The following is a 20,768-nucleotide window of genomic DNA, read 5'->3' on the forward strand; positions in this document are numbered from 1 at the left end:
CTCTGCACTGTAACTGCATGATCTCTTCTTGCTGCAAAAAAAGTTGTCACAATAATAGTGTAAGCATAAAATCTTGCTCTGAGAGTCTGTATAATAGCCAACATGCCCAGGAGGTCCAATAAGGCTTTGTGAAAACCTCCAGTTATATGCATTTGATTTTGGAAGTGTATCAATATTGTTTTAATGTAATTCTATATATATATCTACATATGCCTGAAATCACTATGCAAGGCTTGATGCATGTCCATAATGAATTGTAGTTTTTGTACATCGCTGGCTACCATTAAAAAAAAAAAAGTTATCTTGGTGAGTGATGAAAGAAGAAAGAAATATTATTCTACAAAGGAGTTCATCTTATTTGCTGTACTTTGTTAATATTTCAGTTTGTGAAGCACTCCAAATACACAGAGAAGTTATCAGGGACTTTTTTTTTCTGCTTCGTAAGAGTTTTACGGCATTTGATCAAACCTGCTGAAGTAAATTAGATGGCATTTCATGAGCAGCCAACTAAAAATGCTGAAGGCACAAAGGAGTTTTGATATCCAGGAAATCACAATTAATTTCAACTACATAAAATGGAATACGAGGCTGCACGAACCATTTGTTATTTGTCACCTGTTTCATTTGATTAGAAACGTATGGTATTTATCAGCCCGTGGAGTGGAAATAGAATTTGCTGTAAACGATAAAGAATGTAAAAAGATTACAGGTATAATATACATATATCCTTCTTATCGAAGTATATGATAGCTCTCACTTGGGCAGACTACCAAGACTCTGTATTATACTGATTTTTATTGTTCAGTGAGAAAATTTCTAGGTTAAACAGAAGTTAAAAGCTAAAAAGTGCTACAGACATTTATTTGACAATACCTCTGACAGCACCCAAGAATAAGAAAATAAATTCTAAATACAACTCCACTGATAAGGAATTCATTTAAAGAAAGTTCCTTCTGAAAATGAAGCCCTGTTTCCCACTTAAAGCTGATAATTTGCCAGTCAGTATCCAGCAGACTGAGATGACTACAGCTTTCCTCACCTTGACAGGAATTCCAGCAGAAAACCACCACTCACCTCACATCTGCCACAGTAACCAACAGGGACAGAGAAAAATTATTCTGTGCAAGAAACAGGAGCTGTTTTTGCCCATATAGGTATTCAAAAGGACAGAATCTAAATCTGCGATATTGTACACATAGAGACTAAACTCTCCACTTGGTTGTGTGCTGGTGGACAGCTTTTCTTTCTTTCTCTTCTTTCACTCAAAATTAGCTTGGACTTATTCAATGTTTTTTTTTTCTTTGTTTGTTTGAGTGTGACCAGTCAAGAGAAGGTATTCATCAGAAAAACAAACAAAGTGCTGACTCAAAGCATTTGTATAATAAAAACACGACACCACTTGCTCACACTTTTCCCTAGATGAACACTGTAAACTACGTTTATACACACATATATACGTGCACATGTATATATACAGTCCCTTATTACAAGAGAGGCACATCACAGCAGTAAGATGGGTAGGGTGGAAGGATGGATGCTCTAACACATGAGGCTACATCCTGGCACAAGCAAAACTTGTCAAAAACCAAACCGAATGAATAAAAAATAAAGTAATATGAAGAGATATTGTAAGATCTTTTAAAGTGCTGATATTAATGAAATTATAATAAAAACTACTAATGAAATGGGTTTCATATTTTCACTTACATTCCGTATGTTATATATAGGCAGCCTTCAGACTCTACAGTGCACAGATGGAGAACCAACTTCACTAAATACTTTACTACAATCACTGATTTTATTAATTGTGGATCATGCAATAATATCTAATCATGGAAAGTAAGATTAAACATTCTGACACTCGCTTCACAGGAACTAGCAAACAGCAATTTTTCCTTCCTTTTTATATAGATTAATAAAATATTTAGAGTAATTACTCTGCATATACTAAAGGATTCAAACTGCAAATTGCATATAACTAAAAAAAAAGCATGTAACAATTAATAAACCACAGAGTCCTTGACATCACTATTTACATTCCTCAAGACAAAAACGAGTGCAAGAATACATGCCATTAAGCAACACACAATTAACAGCATTTTGTTTTAATTATCTTAGACCACAATTAATGATGGTTCTAAAGTTAATCTTTCTACTTTGATAGCTATTTAGACCATTCATGACAGCAATCAGGTCATGGTTTTGTAACTGCAGTATGGTTTCCAACTCCTGCTTGTTTTCCATTCTGCACTGGCGTAGAGGCACTGCAGCTGAACTACTGGACACACCATCACTTTAGAGAAGCTCTCCCTAATTTCTTTGAGACAGTTCATAGGGATTTCCCCATTCCTTCCTAAACTGGCAGTGTTCCCTAGCTCTTCACTGTCATTGAGAAATACAACCTCTTCCCCAGCTGAATCTAGTTTAAAGCTCTGTACTAAGTCCATCCAGCCTGCTGCCAAGAACACTCTTGCCCTATAGATGCACCCCATCCAGTATCTACATGGTCTTTGAGTTTCGTTCAAGATTATAGAACCTAAAATGAGCGTAGGTGAACTGTGAAAGATTAGATTTATACTACAGGGGAGATTCAGTGAGAATAAATGAATGTGGCAGGGGGCAGAACGAGCTTTTATGTGTGAAACTGTTGTATTTCTTACCTCCAGAGCTTTCAAACGCTCCAATAGCAATTTTGTCTTTTCTTTTTCCTCTTCAGTGCTGTTGCTTTCATTTCTTGAATCTTCATCTACTGCTGTGTGATTTTTTTCCATGACTTCTTTGCATTTCCTACTGTCTTCTGACAGCTTTTCCTGAAACAGTGTTTTACATTGTCATTACTCACAGGAAGAAATAAGTTAACTACACATGTGTCTACAGATCTCCCTTGCATACAAATTAAAAGAAGACAGAGGAAGTTACTACTTATTGTACTAACTAAATTGAGTCATGAAGGGTTTGTTAAATATGCTGCTAGTCCAATTCAACAAAAATGTACACAGAAATGAAGTACTACACATACTTTAGAATTTCACAGTTTGGATTTCATCTTTTTTTAATAGAATAACTTGAATTTTCTTTAAAGGTTGCAATGAAAATTGAACATAATAACTTTCAATGGAAACACTGAGATATAAAGTAGTTTATAATTAAGGAAAAGCAAACATTGTGCCCAATATATTTAACTTTTTCATCATCTTGAGCTAATATTTCAGTTGCTAAATATTGGGCTAAAAACCAAACTATTACCCAAATGCTGATTTTAAGGTATATCACTAATATACAACTGACAGCGACAGTCACATTGGGTATTATTATCTGCTGCTGTTTAATGGCTGTTTAGATTTAAAAGATGTCTATAAAAATCCTAAGTTTGAACATTGAATGCCTCTAACACTATTAATTATGCATCAAAGAGCAAGTAAAATATCAAGACTACAAGCAGAAAACAAAAATTCAATCTAAGCAAAAAAACCATGTATTTTCATGAAGAACCAATCTAACGTGAATAACTGCAAATATCTGATAACTCTTCAAGAGTTAAGAGCAAAACACTGTCTTAACTAAAACCCATAAACACAAATGAATTACAAATCAGCACTGTGAATCACGTTTAGCCACGTCTTTTTAAAAATCCAGCTAGCTTAGAAATAGGCTACTACCATGTCAGAACTTTAATCAAAAGTCAGTTTTATAAGTTATGGGCTCACTCACTGAATACTCTGACACAAACCATGAGGCACAGAGCCTCAGAAAGTTTACTTCAAAGAGCCATTCCATCAGGCACCCAGCATTACTGTTGTCATGATCACAAAGGAACCGTAAGTATAGTCATGTTTTATTCTGGCTTGCTACTCCTCGGTACAATGATAGAGCATCTATAAAAGAGCCATTAAACCATTTTCCCTTCAAGTTACCTTGATGAGTGCATTTCAATGAACTCAAAACCTAATTTAACATAGGTACCTCTTTGTTGTATTTCAAACACAAACAGTTATTTTTAGGAGAGAGAGAGACGTACTGGATGTGGCTCACATACATAGAAGAGATAGAAGAAAGTATAGCCTGTGATATTTCATCACAGAAAGGGGAGTAATGCAACTTCAATCAGAGTAAATCCCCAACATCTATCACCTAAGGAAGCAACCTATTCATCTTCTAATTACAAAATCTGATGAACTTGGCACAGTAGTGGCATACTCAAGAATATCCTGTGATATCCTATGATGTGCACGAGAATATCCCTAAATATTTAATACTGTTACCTCTGCTTGAATGTGTAAGTACAGCTCACACATTTATTAATAAACCAGTGTATATCATGAACTCTATCTGGAAAAGCTGTAGAATAAATATAATTTGCACTTAAAATCAAGTTAAGGGTAAGATGACAAAGGGTAGGACAGACTCCTGCTAATGTCAAAGAAAGCTGCTGCAAGGAGGAGGCAGAGAGGGGCAGAGAGAGAGAATCTTCCAAGAGGAAATATGGGTCTCCTACATGATGTTGATTAGCAAAAAATGGGATAGAACAGCTTGCTCTTTTTTTTTTTCCTAGATTCCCACAGTGCTTGTGTTACCTGGAAGACCACTGTTTGAAACTTTTAAAACATCTCTGTTGTATGCCTCATGTATTGAACAATGAAAGTCAGGCTGGATTTGCAAGAGCAATACGCTCTCAGGTCAGAAGTACAGCAAAGGCAGAGCAGGTGCTATCCTGCTGATCAATGCAGTTTCAATTCTATGAAGAGGTTCCAGGTGGAGACTGTGCTCTGGCAGTAAGTTGGGCAGGCAAAAATCACAGCAATGAAAGACAAAACAGAGCCCAGCTCTTGATCTCCCCAGAGCAATTAGAATTCAAGATTCAAGCCTATACCAGTATGCAAACTGCCTGATGAGAATTCTACAGTAAAGCTTCATTGACATCTCTAATACTCTATGTCAACAAAGAGACAATAAGAATATGAAATATTCAAATCTTTCTGTAAGGAAACCAGGATTATGCTGTTCACTGTAGGCCTGTTCCCACTGAAATTAATGAGAAACTTACTATCTAGTCCCATCTTGCAAAGCTTCTCAAACTGGTTTAAACTGTTGCTGCTTTCCTGAAACCAACAGTATCATGCAAATCTAAAATGACATCCTACCCTGACCATTATTTCTACATACTCGGTTTGCTCTATAAATCAAGCAAATAGTGTACTGATGATGAACCCTTTGATCAAACACTGCAGGTCCTACAGCCAATAGAAAACAACAGATGAAAACACAGCCAGCATCCTGGAAATGGCTAGCTTTCTAGAATCAATGGGAAGATATAAATCATTGAAGACATTGATCTATGAAGCCATACAATGCAGCGACCTGACTGAGACTCATTACAAAGTTGGCTTTCAGTTAGTTGAAGTAGGAAATAACAATAAATTAAGAGAGCAGGAAATATACTTGGAATTCCAAATGATAATTGTCCTGGAGTATGTAGGAATATAAATAAACGTCTAAAGCCAGTCTTGCCCACCTTTGAGAGCACTGGACAAGAAAGTGTTTTCACTCTTTATAAACAAAGGAATGACCAAAGTGATAGGAAAGTTCATATGGAAACTTGCAAAAAGATGAAAGACATCAAACTAGTTATTTCAGAATCCACCTCCTCCTTTTTACCAGATAGGCAATACGCTGAGCCTTTGGACTCAGCATTACTCACTGGCAGCTGAGTTCAGTGCCCTTCCTTCAAGACATCATCTTTCCAAGGAACAGACAAATGTCAAAGGGATGCTTAGCCAGCTATTTCTTACCCACTGGCATCTCAGGACTGTACTTTTAAAGTTTCATTGGTAATATCTTGGTTTGCCATTCCTTCCCTTTCTCCATTCTTAAGTCGCTTTTTAGGAATTACAGCATACAGATGTGCAAAGGTGGAAAAAATGAATTCCGTTTAAAATATTTCAATTTGCATCTACAAAATATCGAAACAAGAAGGCTAAAAGGCTGATGATGCAAAGAATAATTTAAAAAGATTCTAGATTTTCTTTTCTACAATGAAAAAAATGATCAGGCATTAATTGGAATCAGGGCTCCTCTCTAGTAGTAATGACAAACACATTACGTGAAATGATCACATAGCTCCTCAGGCACCTCACATTCCAATTTTTCTTAATTTGCCATTTTACAATGCAGGAACCACCTACACTAATTAAAAACCTTTACGAAAACAGAAATCTTTAGCACTGTTAACCAAACTACCACAAGAGAAGATCTCATTGAACACGTAAAAAAAAGAAGCAGCAGCAGCACAGCCTATGCTACAGCTGCCAGCAAGAGAAATGGAAAGTCTCACAATAGAAAGGAAGGACCTCATGCAGCAGAACAGGCCAGGAAATAACTGTACAGAAAGGCATCTGATGGTAGGGAGCAGAGAAGACAGAGGCAAGGCTCTTCTTGGAAGTTGCTTGATGATAAGATCTTTTTGAACACGTTAGAACACAATCAAGATCTTTGTTTAACATGAAGGTTGATATATGGTCACTGGAACAGGTTATCCAGAGAGGACCTTCAATCAGAGATATTGCAAAGTTCATTGGAGAAGTGGCTACAGTAATATAACATGCTATAAATGAATCTATACTTTACAGTACTGGTTATAAATAGCAATATTCCCCAAGGTCATGTCACAAAATTCTGCTTGAGCCAAACAAGAATTTTAAAAAGATCGAGATCTTTGAGATGCTGATTTTCTCAATGAGCATTTGATGACGACTTGTTTGTATGGAAATTGACAAGTAATAATTAGAAATGGCATCCTTACTTACAGAAGCTAAAGATCACGCTCATATGATTAACACAAATTCCTCCACAGGAGTGTAGCATTTTGGATGCAATGCAGTAAAGATCTCTCAAACTATCTCTGTGCCCATTTACAGTGTCAGATTGTGATGCTAGACTTCATTTTTTTTCTTTCTGAATTCCTTTTAATTCTTCAACTTCTGAAATGTTTATTTATATGGATTGTATATTGTATGTATATGGCTTTATAAGGGTTACCAATTCAAATTATTCTGATGAATGCCTGCATTTTTCCAAATAGTACACTTAAGTCACACATACGCAAGAAAAAACATATATGTAGAACACATGCTGACTGCTTCCGATTGCTTAGAAACACTTAAGAAAAAACAGCATTTTTTGCAATGTGGTTATTAGCAGGTTATGTAGCCAGTGGTAGCAAGCACCCCAGAATGCAGCCAATGTGGAGCCCAAGCTAACTGGCTCAGCGCTTCAAACCTTTAGCACTTCCCATGAACATGTCTCAGAAGCTTCTATGGGCCTTTCAAAAAAAGGTAGGCACTGTGCAGTGTCTTGGATTTCACTATCTCCATTTGGTAATCCAGGTAGCTTCCTTTAGTTCTACAGTCTTAACACTCTTTCCTGCTGTCATAAAGGCACACTGTTAACCTCCAAAACCTGAGCTGCAATTTACAAAACCATATACAGAACTGTGTATGTAATAATAAATTCTAAATTTTGTTTCTTGCAAGGCCCCTCTACAGTCTTGATGTATTCACAGACTATGCGCTCTCAGTGTTATTTTCACTGCAGACCTCCTAGTGTTCAGCACTATTCTTCACTGCAAGTGAGCGATATGAAACGAGAATGTTCAGACTGCCAATGTAGATAAAAATAGTAGATGAGGGTTCCTTTGTACTTGCACGGAAAAACAGCCCCAAGCTATGCACAATGAGCTCAAACAATTTGACTGCACAAACTGAAAAAAGGCAGCAATTGCTCCAAGGACTACTGACTTAAAATTCCAAAAAGGTTTAAAATGTTTTCCAGCATCATCCTATTCACCTTTCTCTCCCTGACATAATCTTTTTTCTTTTCTCATAATGAATTGCTCAATGTGGCTCAATGCCTTATATCAATGACCTCTGACACTTTTGCAGTATATTCTGATGTGTTCTATAACCTGTTTCATTTAGTCAAACCTTAAGTACAGAAAGGACAATTGTACATTAAATAAGAGCAATGTGAAGTAGGAGTGATGGATTCACAGCATCTCCTATTAGATGCTTTGTAAAGGCCCAGATACTGATGTGACATGAATATGGCTATCTGCAATATTTTTTTTATCTGCTTTATCTGCAAATGGCAGTGTGCTTAAACACCAGGACCCAAGTCTGAAAAAAACAAAAACTGAGCAATCCATTTAAAATCTTAAAACGTTACATATAACTAGATGGCGCAATCTAAATCATTTCTCATACAGAGCTATGAACACAACTTCTGTTTTTACCCAGTCTACCTCTATGTATTCAGCTGTTCTCGTGTTTCATTTCCTCCCAGTGGAAGCACAGACTAAAACAGTTTTGCTTTAGAGAGAACATCAGCAAATACAATAATAATACATTTTTGTTTACCTAATAGCTCCTGTTCAAAAGAAGCTGACAAAAATTGAAGAAAAAGAGAGGAATGCACATATATCAGAATGCTTTACAGAATCATCTCAAACTCTTCACAGTTTAACATCACCACTGTCAGGAAAAACATAGAACTTTTTGTTTTTCATCTCTGGATTTGACTTACAGATTGAACACAGTGAGCAATAACACTCCCTAGATTAAATATGGGTGGTGGAAAAGAGAACAAAGTACTTTCTTTATGTTTCTGTTACAAGCCTCCTACCACTCGTTTATCAATCCGAACGTTCTACGTATTATTCTTCTCTCAGAACATTCAATCTTACAGCCTATCGCCCTTACTGAGCATTCTGTAGTCACATTAGTAAACTTCCCAATGATGCTTTCATTGGCTGTTCCATGCATCAGAAATACATATCTTCGACAAAGTTTGGATCAAGAGGACTGTAATAAAGAAAGCCTTCACAGTAATCACTAATGACTGAACTTAGCAGATCAGTAAGAGTAGATGGAATTTCCTGTTCTGAGGTCCCCATCTGAAAGTCAGTCCGGGGTATCGAAGTGAGCTACTCCAACCTGTGGCCAATTATTGCTGTTGACACCATCCTGGCTTTAGCAAACAGACACACACATTATCAGCATCACCCTCCTCCCTGGCACTTCAGCTGCCAAAATCAGTGACAATTCTGAAGGTGACTCTTGCAAGGCGGGCCTCAGGCACAGGGATGGCAGGGCAATGCTCAGCCTGCTTGTTTGCTATCGCCTTTTCAAAATGGAACACTTCAGCAACATTCCGTAGCAATGACACTGCCAGGAAAAAAAAAAAGGCATTTCAAGAGCTAAGCTGTTTCTTCCTCATATGTGTTTATGTGATATTATGAGAATACGCACCAGGATTTTTTATGGAGGTACTCTCCTTACTAATTGGTTCGTTAGTACCACTCTTCAAGTAATCACCTTTCCTCTCAGAAAATCTATGTGCAGCATTTAAACTTTCCTGAATGAGTCTGTAAGTACTAAACTAACTACACTAGACTGAAGTGGCAGCATTAAAATACCTACCCTTGACTGAAGTACAAACAAGCCAAACTATTCTGAAAATTCATTTGGTAAATTTTATGTAATTAAGGCAATAGAATTACTCTGGATTTAAATTGCTAGAAAGAAGTCTATTTTTATTCCCTTTGCAACCCTTTCACATTTTGTTTTTAATAATGTCTTTTTACCACTTGGATGAAGGCCAAATTGCTCTTTTTAATGAAATGAAACAATTCAAGTGCTGTTTGTTGGTGGTGGCTTTTTTTTTTCCCCACAAGAAAGTCCCCTAAGAACTTATACTTGTTGATCCAGTTTTATGAATACGATTTCTTTTGGAAATATCACAAGTAACTCTAAAGAACATATCTGAAGATAAGTATTAACTAATGTTTTAGAATGAGAGCAATATACTAACTGACTAGTTCACCCATAAGCACAAGTATTGAACCTGACCTAAGAAGCAACCTGTGGGGAAAAAAAAAAAAAGTATATTATAACATAACCAGGTTTTTTCTTTGATCAGTAGTGCAAATCATTTCCAGGATAAACATACTGTTACGTGCATTCTTATGATTAAATAATTTTCAAAGGTAACATGCATTTCGGCCCAGAAAGCCAACTGTATCCTGGGCTGCATCAAAAGAGAGGTGGCCAGCAGGGAGAGGAAGGTGTCTGATCCCCTCTGCTCTGCCTTCCTGAGGCCCCATCCGGAGTACTGTAACCAGGGCTGGGGTCACCATCACAAGAAAGATGCAGAGGTGCTGGAGCAGGTACAAAGAAGGCCACGAGGATCCCTACTAATCCAATACCAAGGAACACAAATTGGAATTAAAATGGTTGACGTAAATAGTCTGTATTATTTCTTATTCATTATCTTTACTCAGAATTAGGGAGATAAGGATGGTTCTTATTACTGGCCAGATCCTCTTGCTCAACGAGAACCTTTTCAGTATCACTGCCCAGGATGGGCAATGCAGTGTTAGCTCAACAAAACACTTCTGCAGTCCGACATGGATCCAGATAGACATGGGACAGGCCAGACTGTCTCATTAAAATTTTTTGGTCGAGAGCCAGGAGACAGACCTCAGACCTGGGAGCTCTGAAAGCAGCTGCCAGATGGAAGCTGACAATTCCATGGGGATCCCACTGTTCTGTTCAGTCAGAGCTGGGCTGGAAGTAGCACTGGGTGCCATGGGAAGCGTGCCAACAAATTCGCCTTCGTATTCAAAGATCTTGGCATCTCTCCAAACAGTAGAAAGATTATTTGAAAACTGATAGCTGCTGTGAACTCCAAGAGGTTACTGCAATCTCTTAGGATGACTGAGCAGTGGTATGTTAGAGCCATACTCTTTTCGCACATACAACCCCTGAATTAAGAGAAGGACAACCATAAGAACACCATTAAGGGCAAGATTCAGGCTGCAGGTAACCTGCTGTGCATAAATGAGAAGTCTCTGTACATATTAGGATGATCTTCGTCTGTCAGGCTGTGAATCACCTCATCATCTTGTTTTCCAGAATGTCTATGAATTTGTTATGCATGTTTCATACGTATAGGGATTCAGCTAATGTATGGTTTTTGTGCACTCACTCAAAGAAAAAAAAAAAAGATCTTGAGGAAAAATAAAGCAAAAGATAAAAATAATACAATGATACTATATTGTCAAGGAAAATATAAGTGGAGAATTACACTAATTATAATACATAATAGTATCATCATAGCAGTCAATCTTCACTACTTTTTTTATAGATATATAGAAAATCCTGGGAAGGCAAGAGCAGCTTGTTTTCTGAGAAACACAGACACACAAATTGCAAATTTCGGCTATGAGACTTCAGTTATGCTAAGCATAATTCCATTGCTTTGTTGCTGTATTACAAACAAATGATCAAAAGGGGAGAACTGTTTGCACACAGGTTCCTTACGACTAAACTGTAATTTTGAACAGTGTCTGAAGAGCACGTCACTCTCCTCTGTGGACAAGAATCCAACCTCAATTTAGCTAAATATGGGAACAAATATTTAACAGAATCTCTGCACGCTGGTGGAAAGCCACCAGAAGAAAAACCTGTAAGGAATTACTTGTTACAGAGCTGGTCCTGAATTTCTCCGCATGGAAAAGCAGAACAAGAGCGTATCCTCATGTCCCTGACAGTCCAGCACTTCTATTGGAGCTCCCAAGAGTGTGGGAGGCTCCACTTCAATCCTTCCCTGGGAGACACAAAACTGCCAGGCTTTGCCTTGTAATATTCTCCTTCCTAGATGAGGGGATCTGGCTGACGCAGTCTCCTGTGTGCACTTCCATCCCAGAGATGTGAGTTTAATTTAAAGGATATATTTTCTCTCTGCAATAGAAGTTGGTCTTAAAAATTCTAGGTGGATTTCAACGAGGGAATTCAGCTAGTGCCTTTTTTCCAATTCAAGACCATGTCCCTTCTATAAAATGTTACGCATCAGTGGCCTGAACATTAAACTTGCATAATTTTGTGTAAAGATAAAATTATAGTGCAACAGATACAGTTTTTCTTCTCATGATAGAGCTGTTGACACCAACGTCTGTACAAGTTTGAAGTGACAGCCTCAACAACTGCTCCACATTTGATACTCATAAAACACACCGACAAGAAATCAGGCTGATCTGGCCAACACTGCCACCTGAAATATGCCTGCATCATTCATGTAGTCTCACCTCACAGATGCCTGTTTCAGAAAGCAACTAGCAAAACACTACAGGCTTCACAACTGAGAGATGAAGGTCATTTAGAATTGACATTATTTTATCTTTGTGTTGAAGTTATCAGTATCAAGAGTCATTACGAGTCTTCATAATCTTCTTTCATACTTGTAGCTAAGGCAGGCACAAGAACACATATTTACAGGCAGAAAATGGACCTGAACTTTCTTAAGCACAAAGCCATTCAAGTGAAGCTGCAGTGTGAACAGATTACTGCCCTGGTGGTGATGTCCTGCAAATGGGACAGATGTCCCCCGTGGGGCTCTGTGTGCCATTCTTTTAACCCTGAAACCTATGAAATCACTTCTGAAGTTACTTACCAAATCCTGTCATCCTTCCAGACCAAAGATTCCTACCACCTTCCAGCCAGCTTGAAGAGTCCCTCTAAATTCCTAGGCTACAATTGTTCAAACTTTCTGCTACCAGTTAGAGTTTAGCCTGATGGGTGCCAAAATGGACAGAGGGACAAAACATGAGAAAGGACACTTATCACTATCAGAAAGATATGGAAGGACTCAAACTCCTGCTCTCAGTTACATCCAGGGCCAAAGAAACCTGAAGCATCCTACTATTAAGGCTATCCATAATCCCCAACCAGACTGCTTGGTGATGACTCAACAGCACTGACCTCAGAATGGGTTCATTCTCCTCAACAAAATCCCTAACACAGACACTCAGGGATGACTGGGCCTATGATGTTTGATGGGGATGGGCTTCAGGCTGTGTAAAAGCCAGGATGTCAGTTCCCAGCAGGGGAAAGAATCTGCTCCCCACTGCAGTATTCTTTTGGAGACTTTACTTCAAAGAAGCACAGTGGGGCTCAGGAAAGGCTGTAAAGGCTTCAGTCATGAGTACTCATCTCCCCATAGCAAAAATTCTCTCCTACATTTTTTAATATAAGAGAGGATATCTCCACTTGAAATTGATTCATTTCCTATTAGAAGTATAGTAATAGCGTACAGTATGTTGAGCAAAATCGTTTGGGAGAAATATGCCTTTTTTCAGGTCTACCAAAATACAAAAAGTCTCTTTTTACTTTTATCTTTTTCTACTCATTATTTGGCTATAAGTGCTCCTGTTATCAGAAACAGCAGTTCATACACATTGATGTCATCTTAAATGTACCTAAGAGAAAAAAGGTATGTTGTTACCATCTTCTTATAGACAAAGGTAAAAAAAATAGACGGATGAAGTGTATTTGCTCAAGGAAACAGAAACATTTGTGTCAAAGCAAGGAATCGAAATCTAATCTCCTGAACGCAGCACTTGAAATGGGAGATTGTCCTTCCCCTCTGATGCCATGTCTGTCCTGAGCTTTCCTGTCCATCTTGACAATTCCAGAATTGTAACAAATCATGAACTTACAGCAAACACTTTTCCTCATCTATTTTGATTACTGGACACTGACAGAAAAGCAGTTCAAAGAAAATCTGAAAGACATTGATTGATCTGTAACCAGGTAAGACTCCAGACATTTGGTAATGTGATCGAGCAGGGAACTGACTCTAGTTTTGGATATCCAAAACACAAACTTAGGAAGAAAAGTCTGCAGTGGTGCTTGTTTTAGCTTTTTGGACTGAAGTACTGTTCACAATTGTTTCTGGGGATCACTTTCCCTGTAAAATAAAGTAGTAGTAGCTTCAGGGACAGTAGTAGTAATATGTAAGGTATTGGTTTGGCCTTTCACAGTCTTACTTGTAGCTGGATAATGCCTCTTTGAAACATACAAGCTCATACACTAGAACCTTTTTGTCATATAAACACTTAAGCAAGAAGCATGATGGTTCACATGAATTCAAATCCCAAGTATTCATATCTACATTTATGTGAACATTCATTATAAATGTTCCCAATGTTATTATTATGCAAAATGGTAATAGAGAATTTTATTTACAATCCTGCTTCTATAATCATTTTCCCTACAGAAATCACATCATCCATCTGTAAGTCCAGCAAATTAAACTCCCGTAGGGCAGCTAGCTCTATGGAAGGGTTAGAATATTTTGCTAAAAGTAAGAATCTTGACAAGACATGACACAATATTGTAATAATACTGTACACTCTAGGCTCTATCTTATTATTATTCCTCTGACATGATCACTGTGCAACATTTAATGTTCATTAGCAACAATATTTATTCTGGAGTCAGGCTTATTGATATTATAATAAGAACTCAATTTCATAAATCCCAGAACTATAATTAGATTTGTAAAAAACAAATATGTAGACAATGGTCAATAGATCAAAAGCATTTATTGCACAGATGTATGCAGACATTAATTTGAACAGAGTACACACACTAAAGCTAACTTAGCGTGGTGTCAGAGAATATGGGGCATATGTTGCTAAGTCACAGAAGAGCTCTCCTAGCATGTCCTCATTTGTTACAAAATACGTGGCTGTGAAACAGCACTAAAATCTGAAATTCTCAAGAGTACTGAGTGGGGATTGCACGGTACTTATTACAGAGAACAGGTACAACTCAGAATACTTTCTACAAGGTAACTGCATGATTATAAAGGATGGCTTTAAAAACTATGGTAGTATTTACAGATTCAGTGAGTTCTGTATCTTTATATGAAGATATGTGTGTATAAATATATATATATATATACACACCATTTGGAATTCATTTCAAGAAAGCCTTTTTTCCTGTGTTAGCTCACATCTATACTTTACTTCATAACACAGGATGATAATATGGTTATCATGTTCGCAAAAAACTGAATATATCAGGGTATAAAGAAACTTCACCTAGGCTCTACATTGAAGTTCTATTTCCATTTGTGAATTACCCTTGTAAGTACATCAAAAAATGGTCTGGGCATATCTGAAAAAGATATAAATGAAAAGTTTCTATCGCAATACTGGTGCTTCTTGCCAAGCCTGGAACCAGTTTTTGTAACAGAATTCATCTTACATTTAGATTATATGTTTGCTCATGATTTCCACAGTTGGTTTCAGTAACATATTCACTATTCTTACAATGCTTTACTAATATGTTTCTCATTTCAGATCACAGATGTTTTTGCCAACTCTGTTTTGATGAGTGTTTCAGGTATTATCTTTTATTACACGTGGTTGTTGCCTAACTCACTGCACAGTTTTTGCTTCATCACTGAGTAACAAACATACAACAAGAGAACCTATTTGTAGCCTACAAAGCAGTATAAGGGCTGACGTGCCCTGTTTTCCATGTGAATGGAGCCATTCCTTGAAATTCTCAGAAAACAAACTCTTCAAAAGTTTGTCATAACATTTGAACAAAAAGAATGGAATGATGAATAACTCAAAGAGACGTTCAGGAAAACCACAATGCTCATAGGCATGTTCCATATTTTTACCTATTTTACTCATCACAGACTGGTACATGATGCAGTACATGAGCTATTCCTTCAGGAAAGGGAAAAGCGTTGTTTCTGAGTCATGAATTAGGAAAAGGAACTCATAAGCAAAGAAAACCACATATTTGTAATAAAAAGCTATGAGAGTTGATAAAGTACAAGCTGACATAATTACCATGAGTAAAATTAAAACAAGCAGTGAAACTTCTTCAAGAAGAAGAGAACAGGAAGAGAAGGACATTGTTATACAATGCAAAGCACAAGATTAAAAACAATCCTAGAGTAACAGGGTCCTCTAAGGTCCCGAAACAGAGATGGCTACACTCCATCTGACTCTGCTCTGCGGAATGAGCCCCAGCTATTACCCAGCAGCTTCAAAAACCTCATGTCCAGAAAGAAAGGAAAAAAATATTAGAGAGCAATGTGATAGGTGAAGGGGGCAGTTTGCTAGAGCTGAAAGGAAACAATGAATTGCTTTCCATGTCACTAACTGGGCAAAACTTTTTCTTGTGATGGACTGAAAATAAACACATGAGATTTCACACTAAACATGCCATGGTACCATTCTTCTGACTGGCAGGTGACAACAAATGCCTGTGCCCCAAAGAAAGGAAAAACAAAACAAAACAAAACAAAACAAAAAAACATAAATCCTTCCTCATTCCAAAAACTATAATGCAAAGAAAACATTAAGAAAAACTTACACTGAAATGTACAAATACAGAAATTGGAAAGATCAGTTTAACTCCTCTCTAGGACATCAGTACATGCATGAAATTTCTACTTTCAAAAAGATCACACAGCTAATAATTTTCTGCTTTTAGCCCCCAAAGAAACCTACAAAACACCTCATCTTGATGGAAACAAAAATAGGTTTTTTCCTTCTTTGTTGAAAGTTCAAAAACAAAATCCAAAGAAACTAAAACCTAATTCTAGTATCATCCTACTCTGGTTTCCAAGGTAGAACATTGTGTAGAAAAGCTGGTAATAAAATCTTTCATAAACATTTATGTTATAAACAAACAAGGAATCCACCCAAGTTTGAGAATGAAACAAAGTCCACTTCAGAATACCCACTGAATAGCGACAGGAGCGAGGAGGGAACTCAACCAAGAAGAGGGAACTGAGTTTTGGTTTCAGGTTCCAAAAGGGTAGCGAGTAAAATATAGATGTAACCAGTTTCTGAAAGCACAGTGTTCTATATTATGAGATGAACAAAAAGTTTAATTCATCCTGAAATTAAATTCTACAGGCTATCATTTTACCAAGAAAAATTGATTATTTTGGAAGGTTAACTTAAAAGATTCTTTTTCCCTTCAATCCCAGCTTAAAATGAAAATTCAATTATAGCAATAAATACTTCTTAATACGCATTTTTGTTTAGCTATATGGCTGTATTTTTGCTCCTTCTGTACGAAAGGAGTGTGGTAAGTAAACGTTTCGAAAAGTGTCTTATCAGAAGGGTTGGTACCCCATACAGACTTTCACACAACGATTTCAGCATTTTATATCTTCATAAGAAATGCTTATTTTTCAAAAAGATAGAGCACAGAACTGCCTTCAGCGAGTGCTTTTTAGAAGGACTAATGTGCAGAATATCTGATTAGCTGGGCTGTAGATCATTCTTGTTTCCAGAGACTTTCCACCATCAGAGGCTTCCCACCACCTCAGGTTCATTGCTTCCAGAACACAGCAGTACAGTAGAGAAATGTACAACTCTCCTTTCTCATAAACAGCACAAACTGACCCAGTTCCATACAAAAAGCTCTGAAATCATTGCTTTCTTAAAATCTGTCCTGAGACACTTTCCCTCTACCCCAAGTGAGGCTAATAAAACACACCTACCACAAGCAGTAAATTATGCAGCTTGATATGGAAACCTCAAACTCAATAAGAATATGAGCTGATAAAATTATCCACCCTAATGTCAAGTTGTCAAAAGCATCTATGTCTTCTAGGGATGCTGGAATATATTACTTAAAATAACAAACACTTTAAGAAAGTCTTCAAAACTAGTTTCACTGTCCCCTGTAAGCTGTGCAAAGTAACAACTGCAGATAATAGTGACAGTAAAAACAAAAAGCCTTTGACTATGGTGAGAGAACACCTGGAAAAATGTAGATGGTTATCAGCAACCATTTGTAAGCATTTGTAACAAACAGAGGAAAATTGTCCAACACATTTATCTCAATAGTGAGACTTTGGATTTAAAGAACTTTTCTATCACAAGAAAATAGGTAATAAGTCACTACAACCTGATATGCCTTCATGATATTGACAGTTCCTTCTCCATTCTGGCCTGGGGATCCTTGGCTCTGTAGTAGATTTCTCACCGTTTCCTCCATTCTAGAGAATGAAAATATTTATGTAAGTCAACTGCATGGAACAAAATTTAGAGCTGCATTCAGTGTTCTTGTTCTTCACAAGAGCCAAACGCATCCATGGCTACCATGAAATTAATATTTAAAGGAAATCCTGGCCTTATAATGTTCTCATACTCCATGTTATGAATAACACATTAAGAGCACTCTTTTATCTCTGAATGTGCACAGTAATTAGGTGCATTGTTAAAATCCTACTGTAGCTCAGTTACAAAAATTAAAAACAAGTATCAGCAACAAGCTCACCTTGTCAACACTACAACCAAACAACATGATAAAATTACTGTCAGTTAGTAACAAAATCAGTCAGATTCAAAAAGAAACTGCTGTGTTTCTAGCCAATTGCCAGCTTTGTGCAATTTAGACAGACTGTCAAATACATTACCAGCATTTACTCTCTCTGATAGGTGCAGCAGTGTGTGCCAGTACATTTGTTTATGGAGGCACAGCTGCTCAATACATTCACCTCTCTGCTCTTTCAAAGGGATGTAAAAAGCAAGTGTCGCCTACAGTCTGGTATTACCATCTCAGGAAAACATAATCAACCTCACTTCCATCAGCGTAAAGAATGTTTTCACTCTCATTTTGGAAGGTGCTAATGGCTACCATCAAAAGCTGTCTTTGATCTTCCTCCATTCGTTCAGCACGTTAGAGCTAAGAACAGCACTAACCCTTCTGAATAGAATGAGCTCTGCTCCTTCAGACAGCAGGACCACTGTAGTCACTTAGTGAGGCCAACCAAGGTAAATCATAAACTAAATCCTATAGGCAGAGTGGATGTCACTGAGAGTGACTGTGTGCTCAGTCCATGGGACTGAAGCAGGTTTCACCTCTGTGACTATGGGTAAGAAGAGGAAAAAGATCATAAGTCAGAGCAGCAGTGATGGACAAAGCAAGGAAGAAGGAGGGTTTCAAGACAGAAGTTGGAAAAGTGACATCCAGCCGCAGCCCCTCGTGTTCTCCCTCATCCACATTCTCACTCCTATGGCACTTCTTCAGCTGTGCAGAAGCAACAGTTTTCCTCGCTTCCACCTGAAGCTGTCTCAGTCTGGAAGACACAGATGGAAAAACAGCCCGGCTTGGAAGCGGGCCTAGGAAGGGACAATGCTATGGGCTACGTGTGAGGTGACATGCAGGCAAGGGAGAAGGATTAACACCTTGCACCACATTGCCAGATAGGCTGCACATCAGAACAGCAGCCTTGAAAAATGCCAGTATTCCCGGGAACATCAGGCTGGAAACTGCCTGCTGCTGTTCATTTCTGTGGTGCTTGGGGAAACTGGGACTTCAATGCACCATTCTCTGCAAATGCAATTGAGCAGAAGAATTATTCACAGCATATCATTTTTTTTTTTTTAATATTATTTCTAAGGTAACAATCCAGTGAGACAGCAAATATTAGCTAACTGCTCTGGCAAAAGGCCAACAGCATTATCTTTATAGAAGCTATGTCTGCCTCAAAGCCTTTCTGCTCTTTCAGTCTTATCAGAATGAATGGTGTTGGCTAATTTAGCAATAATATGATGTTTTACTGGGTTTTCTCCTTGCAAGTCAGCCAGCTATGCTGCTTCTCAAGAAGCTGACGCTGTGAAGTATTCATTCTGCCAAGATGCCCACTGACATTTTCCTTATTCGTACGATGGGTTTTTTGTCATTGATGTGCAGACTTCTAGATTGCCAGAATGCCCACAGAACAGTTGGACCATCTGTTGACCAAATGTGAATAAAAATAAGCCAGCTCTAATCTCTAGTGCAGACAGTGGTGCAGTTTTTCAGTTGCAGATCCAACCATTTCCGCTCACAGGCTGACCTTAATCAGTTTCCTCTTACACAAAGGAATACATCTTTTTGGTTCATAATGGATATTTGTTTAGTCCTTGCTGACAGATCTCCTTTATTCATATACTTACTATTTCATTTTTTTAAATTGATGATGTAGTATAATTCTTATTGTAATTACTATGTTTCCATATAGGTACAGAAAGTATATCCTACAGAAAGCTAAACAAAAGTAATAACTAAAAATCAGTGGAAGGGTAGGTTCCACTTTCACTAAAGTGAGACCTTTTTCCATTTAGGCCTAACAGTATCAATGAAAATGAAGTTTAGTTACATATTACATACATCACCAATAAACCAGCTCAGAATAATCTCAAAGACTGCTTGAGTTCAGTAGGTCATTTCACTTTCAATCACATTCAGGTGTTCAGGATACCCGGCTCGTCCTATCTAACCGCCTTACAGTGACTGCCTCACACACTGCTTCACGTGGCAATTAGAAATGCCACTGAGCAGCGCATAGATTTCTAAGCTACAGAATACAATTTGCAACATGACAAAGCTCTCAGTTAAACACAGTGCAGTCTTCTTGTTTTCTTTGCTGCTATTATTACAGTTTTAAAACGCTGACAGCCATGCAGCTGAACCGCAGGTATGGCAGAGATACTGCCCGTGCTGTCATGTCACTACAAAAGCAGCAAGGAGAGAAGCTTTGGGTATCCATGGAACATCCAAAAACAGAAAGAGCAAACCAGTTTCTGTCAAACATCGAATATAAATATGTTTATAGTCAGATTTACTGTGGAGCTCTGATGAACAGTGCTCCTGCAGCTCACAAGCTGCTGCTTCTTCACCAGCACCCCAGTTTGCCATTTTCTAGTTAGGATTGCTTAACCAAACATGGCACGGAGTAATAACTGAGGCTTGCTTCCCATAAATTAGAATCTCTGGAGCCTGAATTAATGGCACACTAATTAAAAAGTGATTGTTATATTACAAACTATAACATTTTCCACAGTGTTAAAGAATACAAAAATTGTTGATACTCCGTAAACTGAACATGAAATATCACAATACCAT

The 20,768-nt window shown here is 37.7% G+C and overlaps 1 protein-coding gene across 20 annotated transcripts in view; it reads right to left on the minus strand.

Moving 5' to 3' along the window:
• The window catches only part of NCKAP5 (NCK associated protein 5), a 441,589-nt gene that overhangs the window by 110,164 nt on the left and 310,657 nt on the right, over positions 1-20,768 (minus strand). For 18 of the 20 annotated variants that reach the window (XM_040704243.2, XM_040704245.2, XM_040704244.2 and 15 more), the window contains 2 exons: positions 17,784-17,874; positions 2,661-2,810 (listed from right to left, as the gene is read on the minus strand). In XM_040704243.2, the coding sequence (XP_040560177.1) occupies positions 2,661-2,810; positions 17,784-17,874 (241 nt within the window). Of the gene's footprint in view, positions 1-2,660; positions 2,811-12,504; positions 12,785-17,783; positions 17,875-20,768 lie in introns of those variants that run through there. The other 2 variants (XM_040704253.1, XM_040704252.2) reach the window with 2 other exon arrangements.

The sequence above is a fragment of the Gallus gallus genome, chromosome 7 (genome assembly GCF_016699485.2).
Source record: "Gallus gallus isolate bGalGal1 chromosome 7, bGalGal1.mat.broiler.GRCg7b, whole genome shotgun sequence".
Taxonomy (NCBI): Eukaryota; Metazoa; Chordata; class Aves; order Galliformes; family Phasianidae; genus Gallus; species Gallus gallus.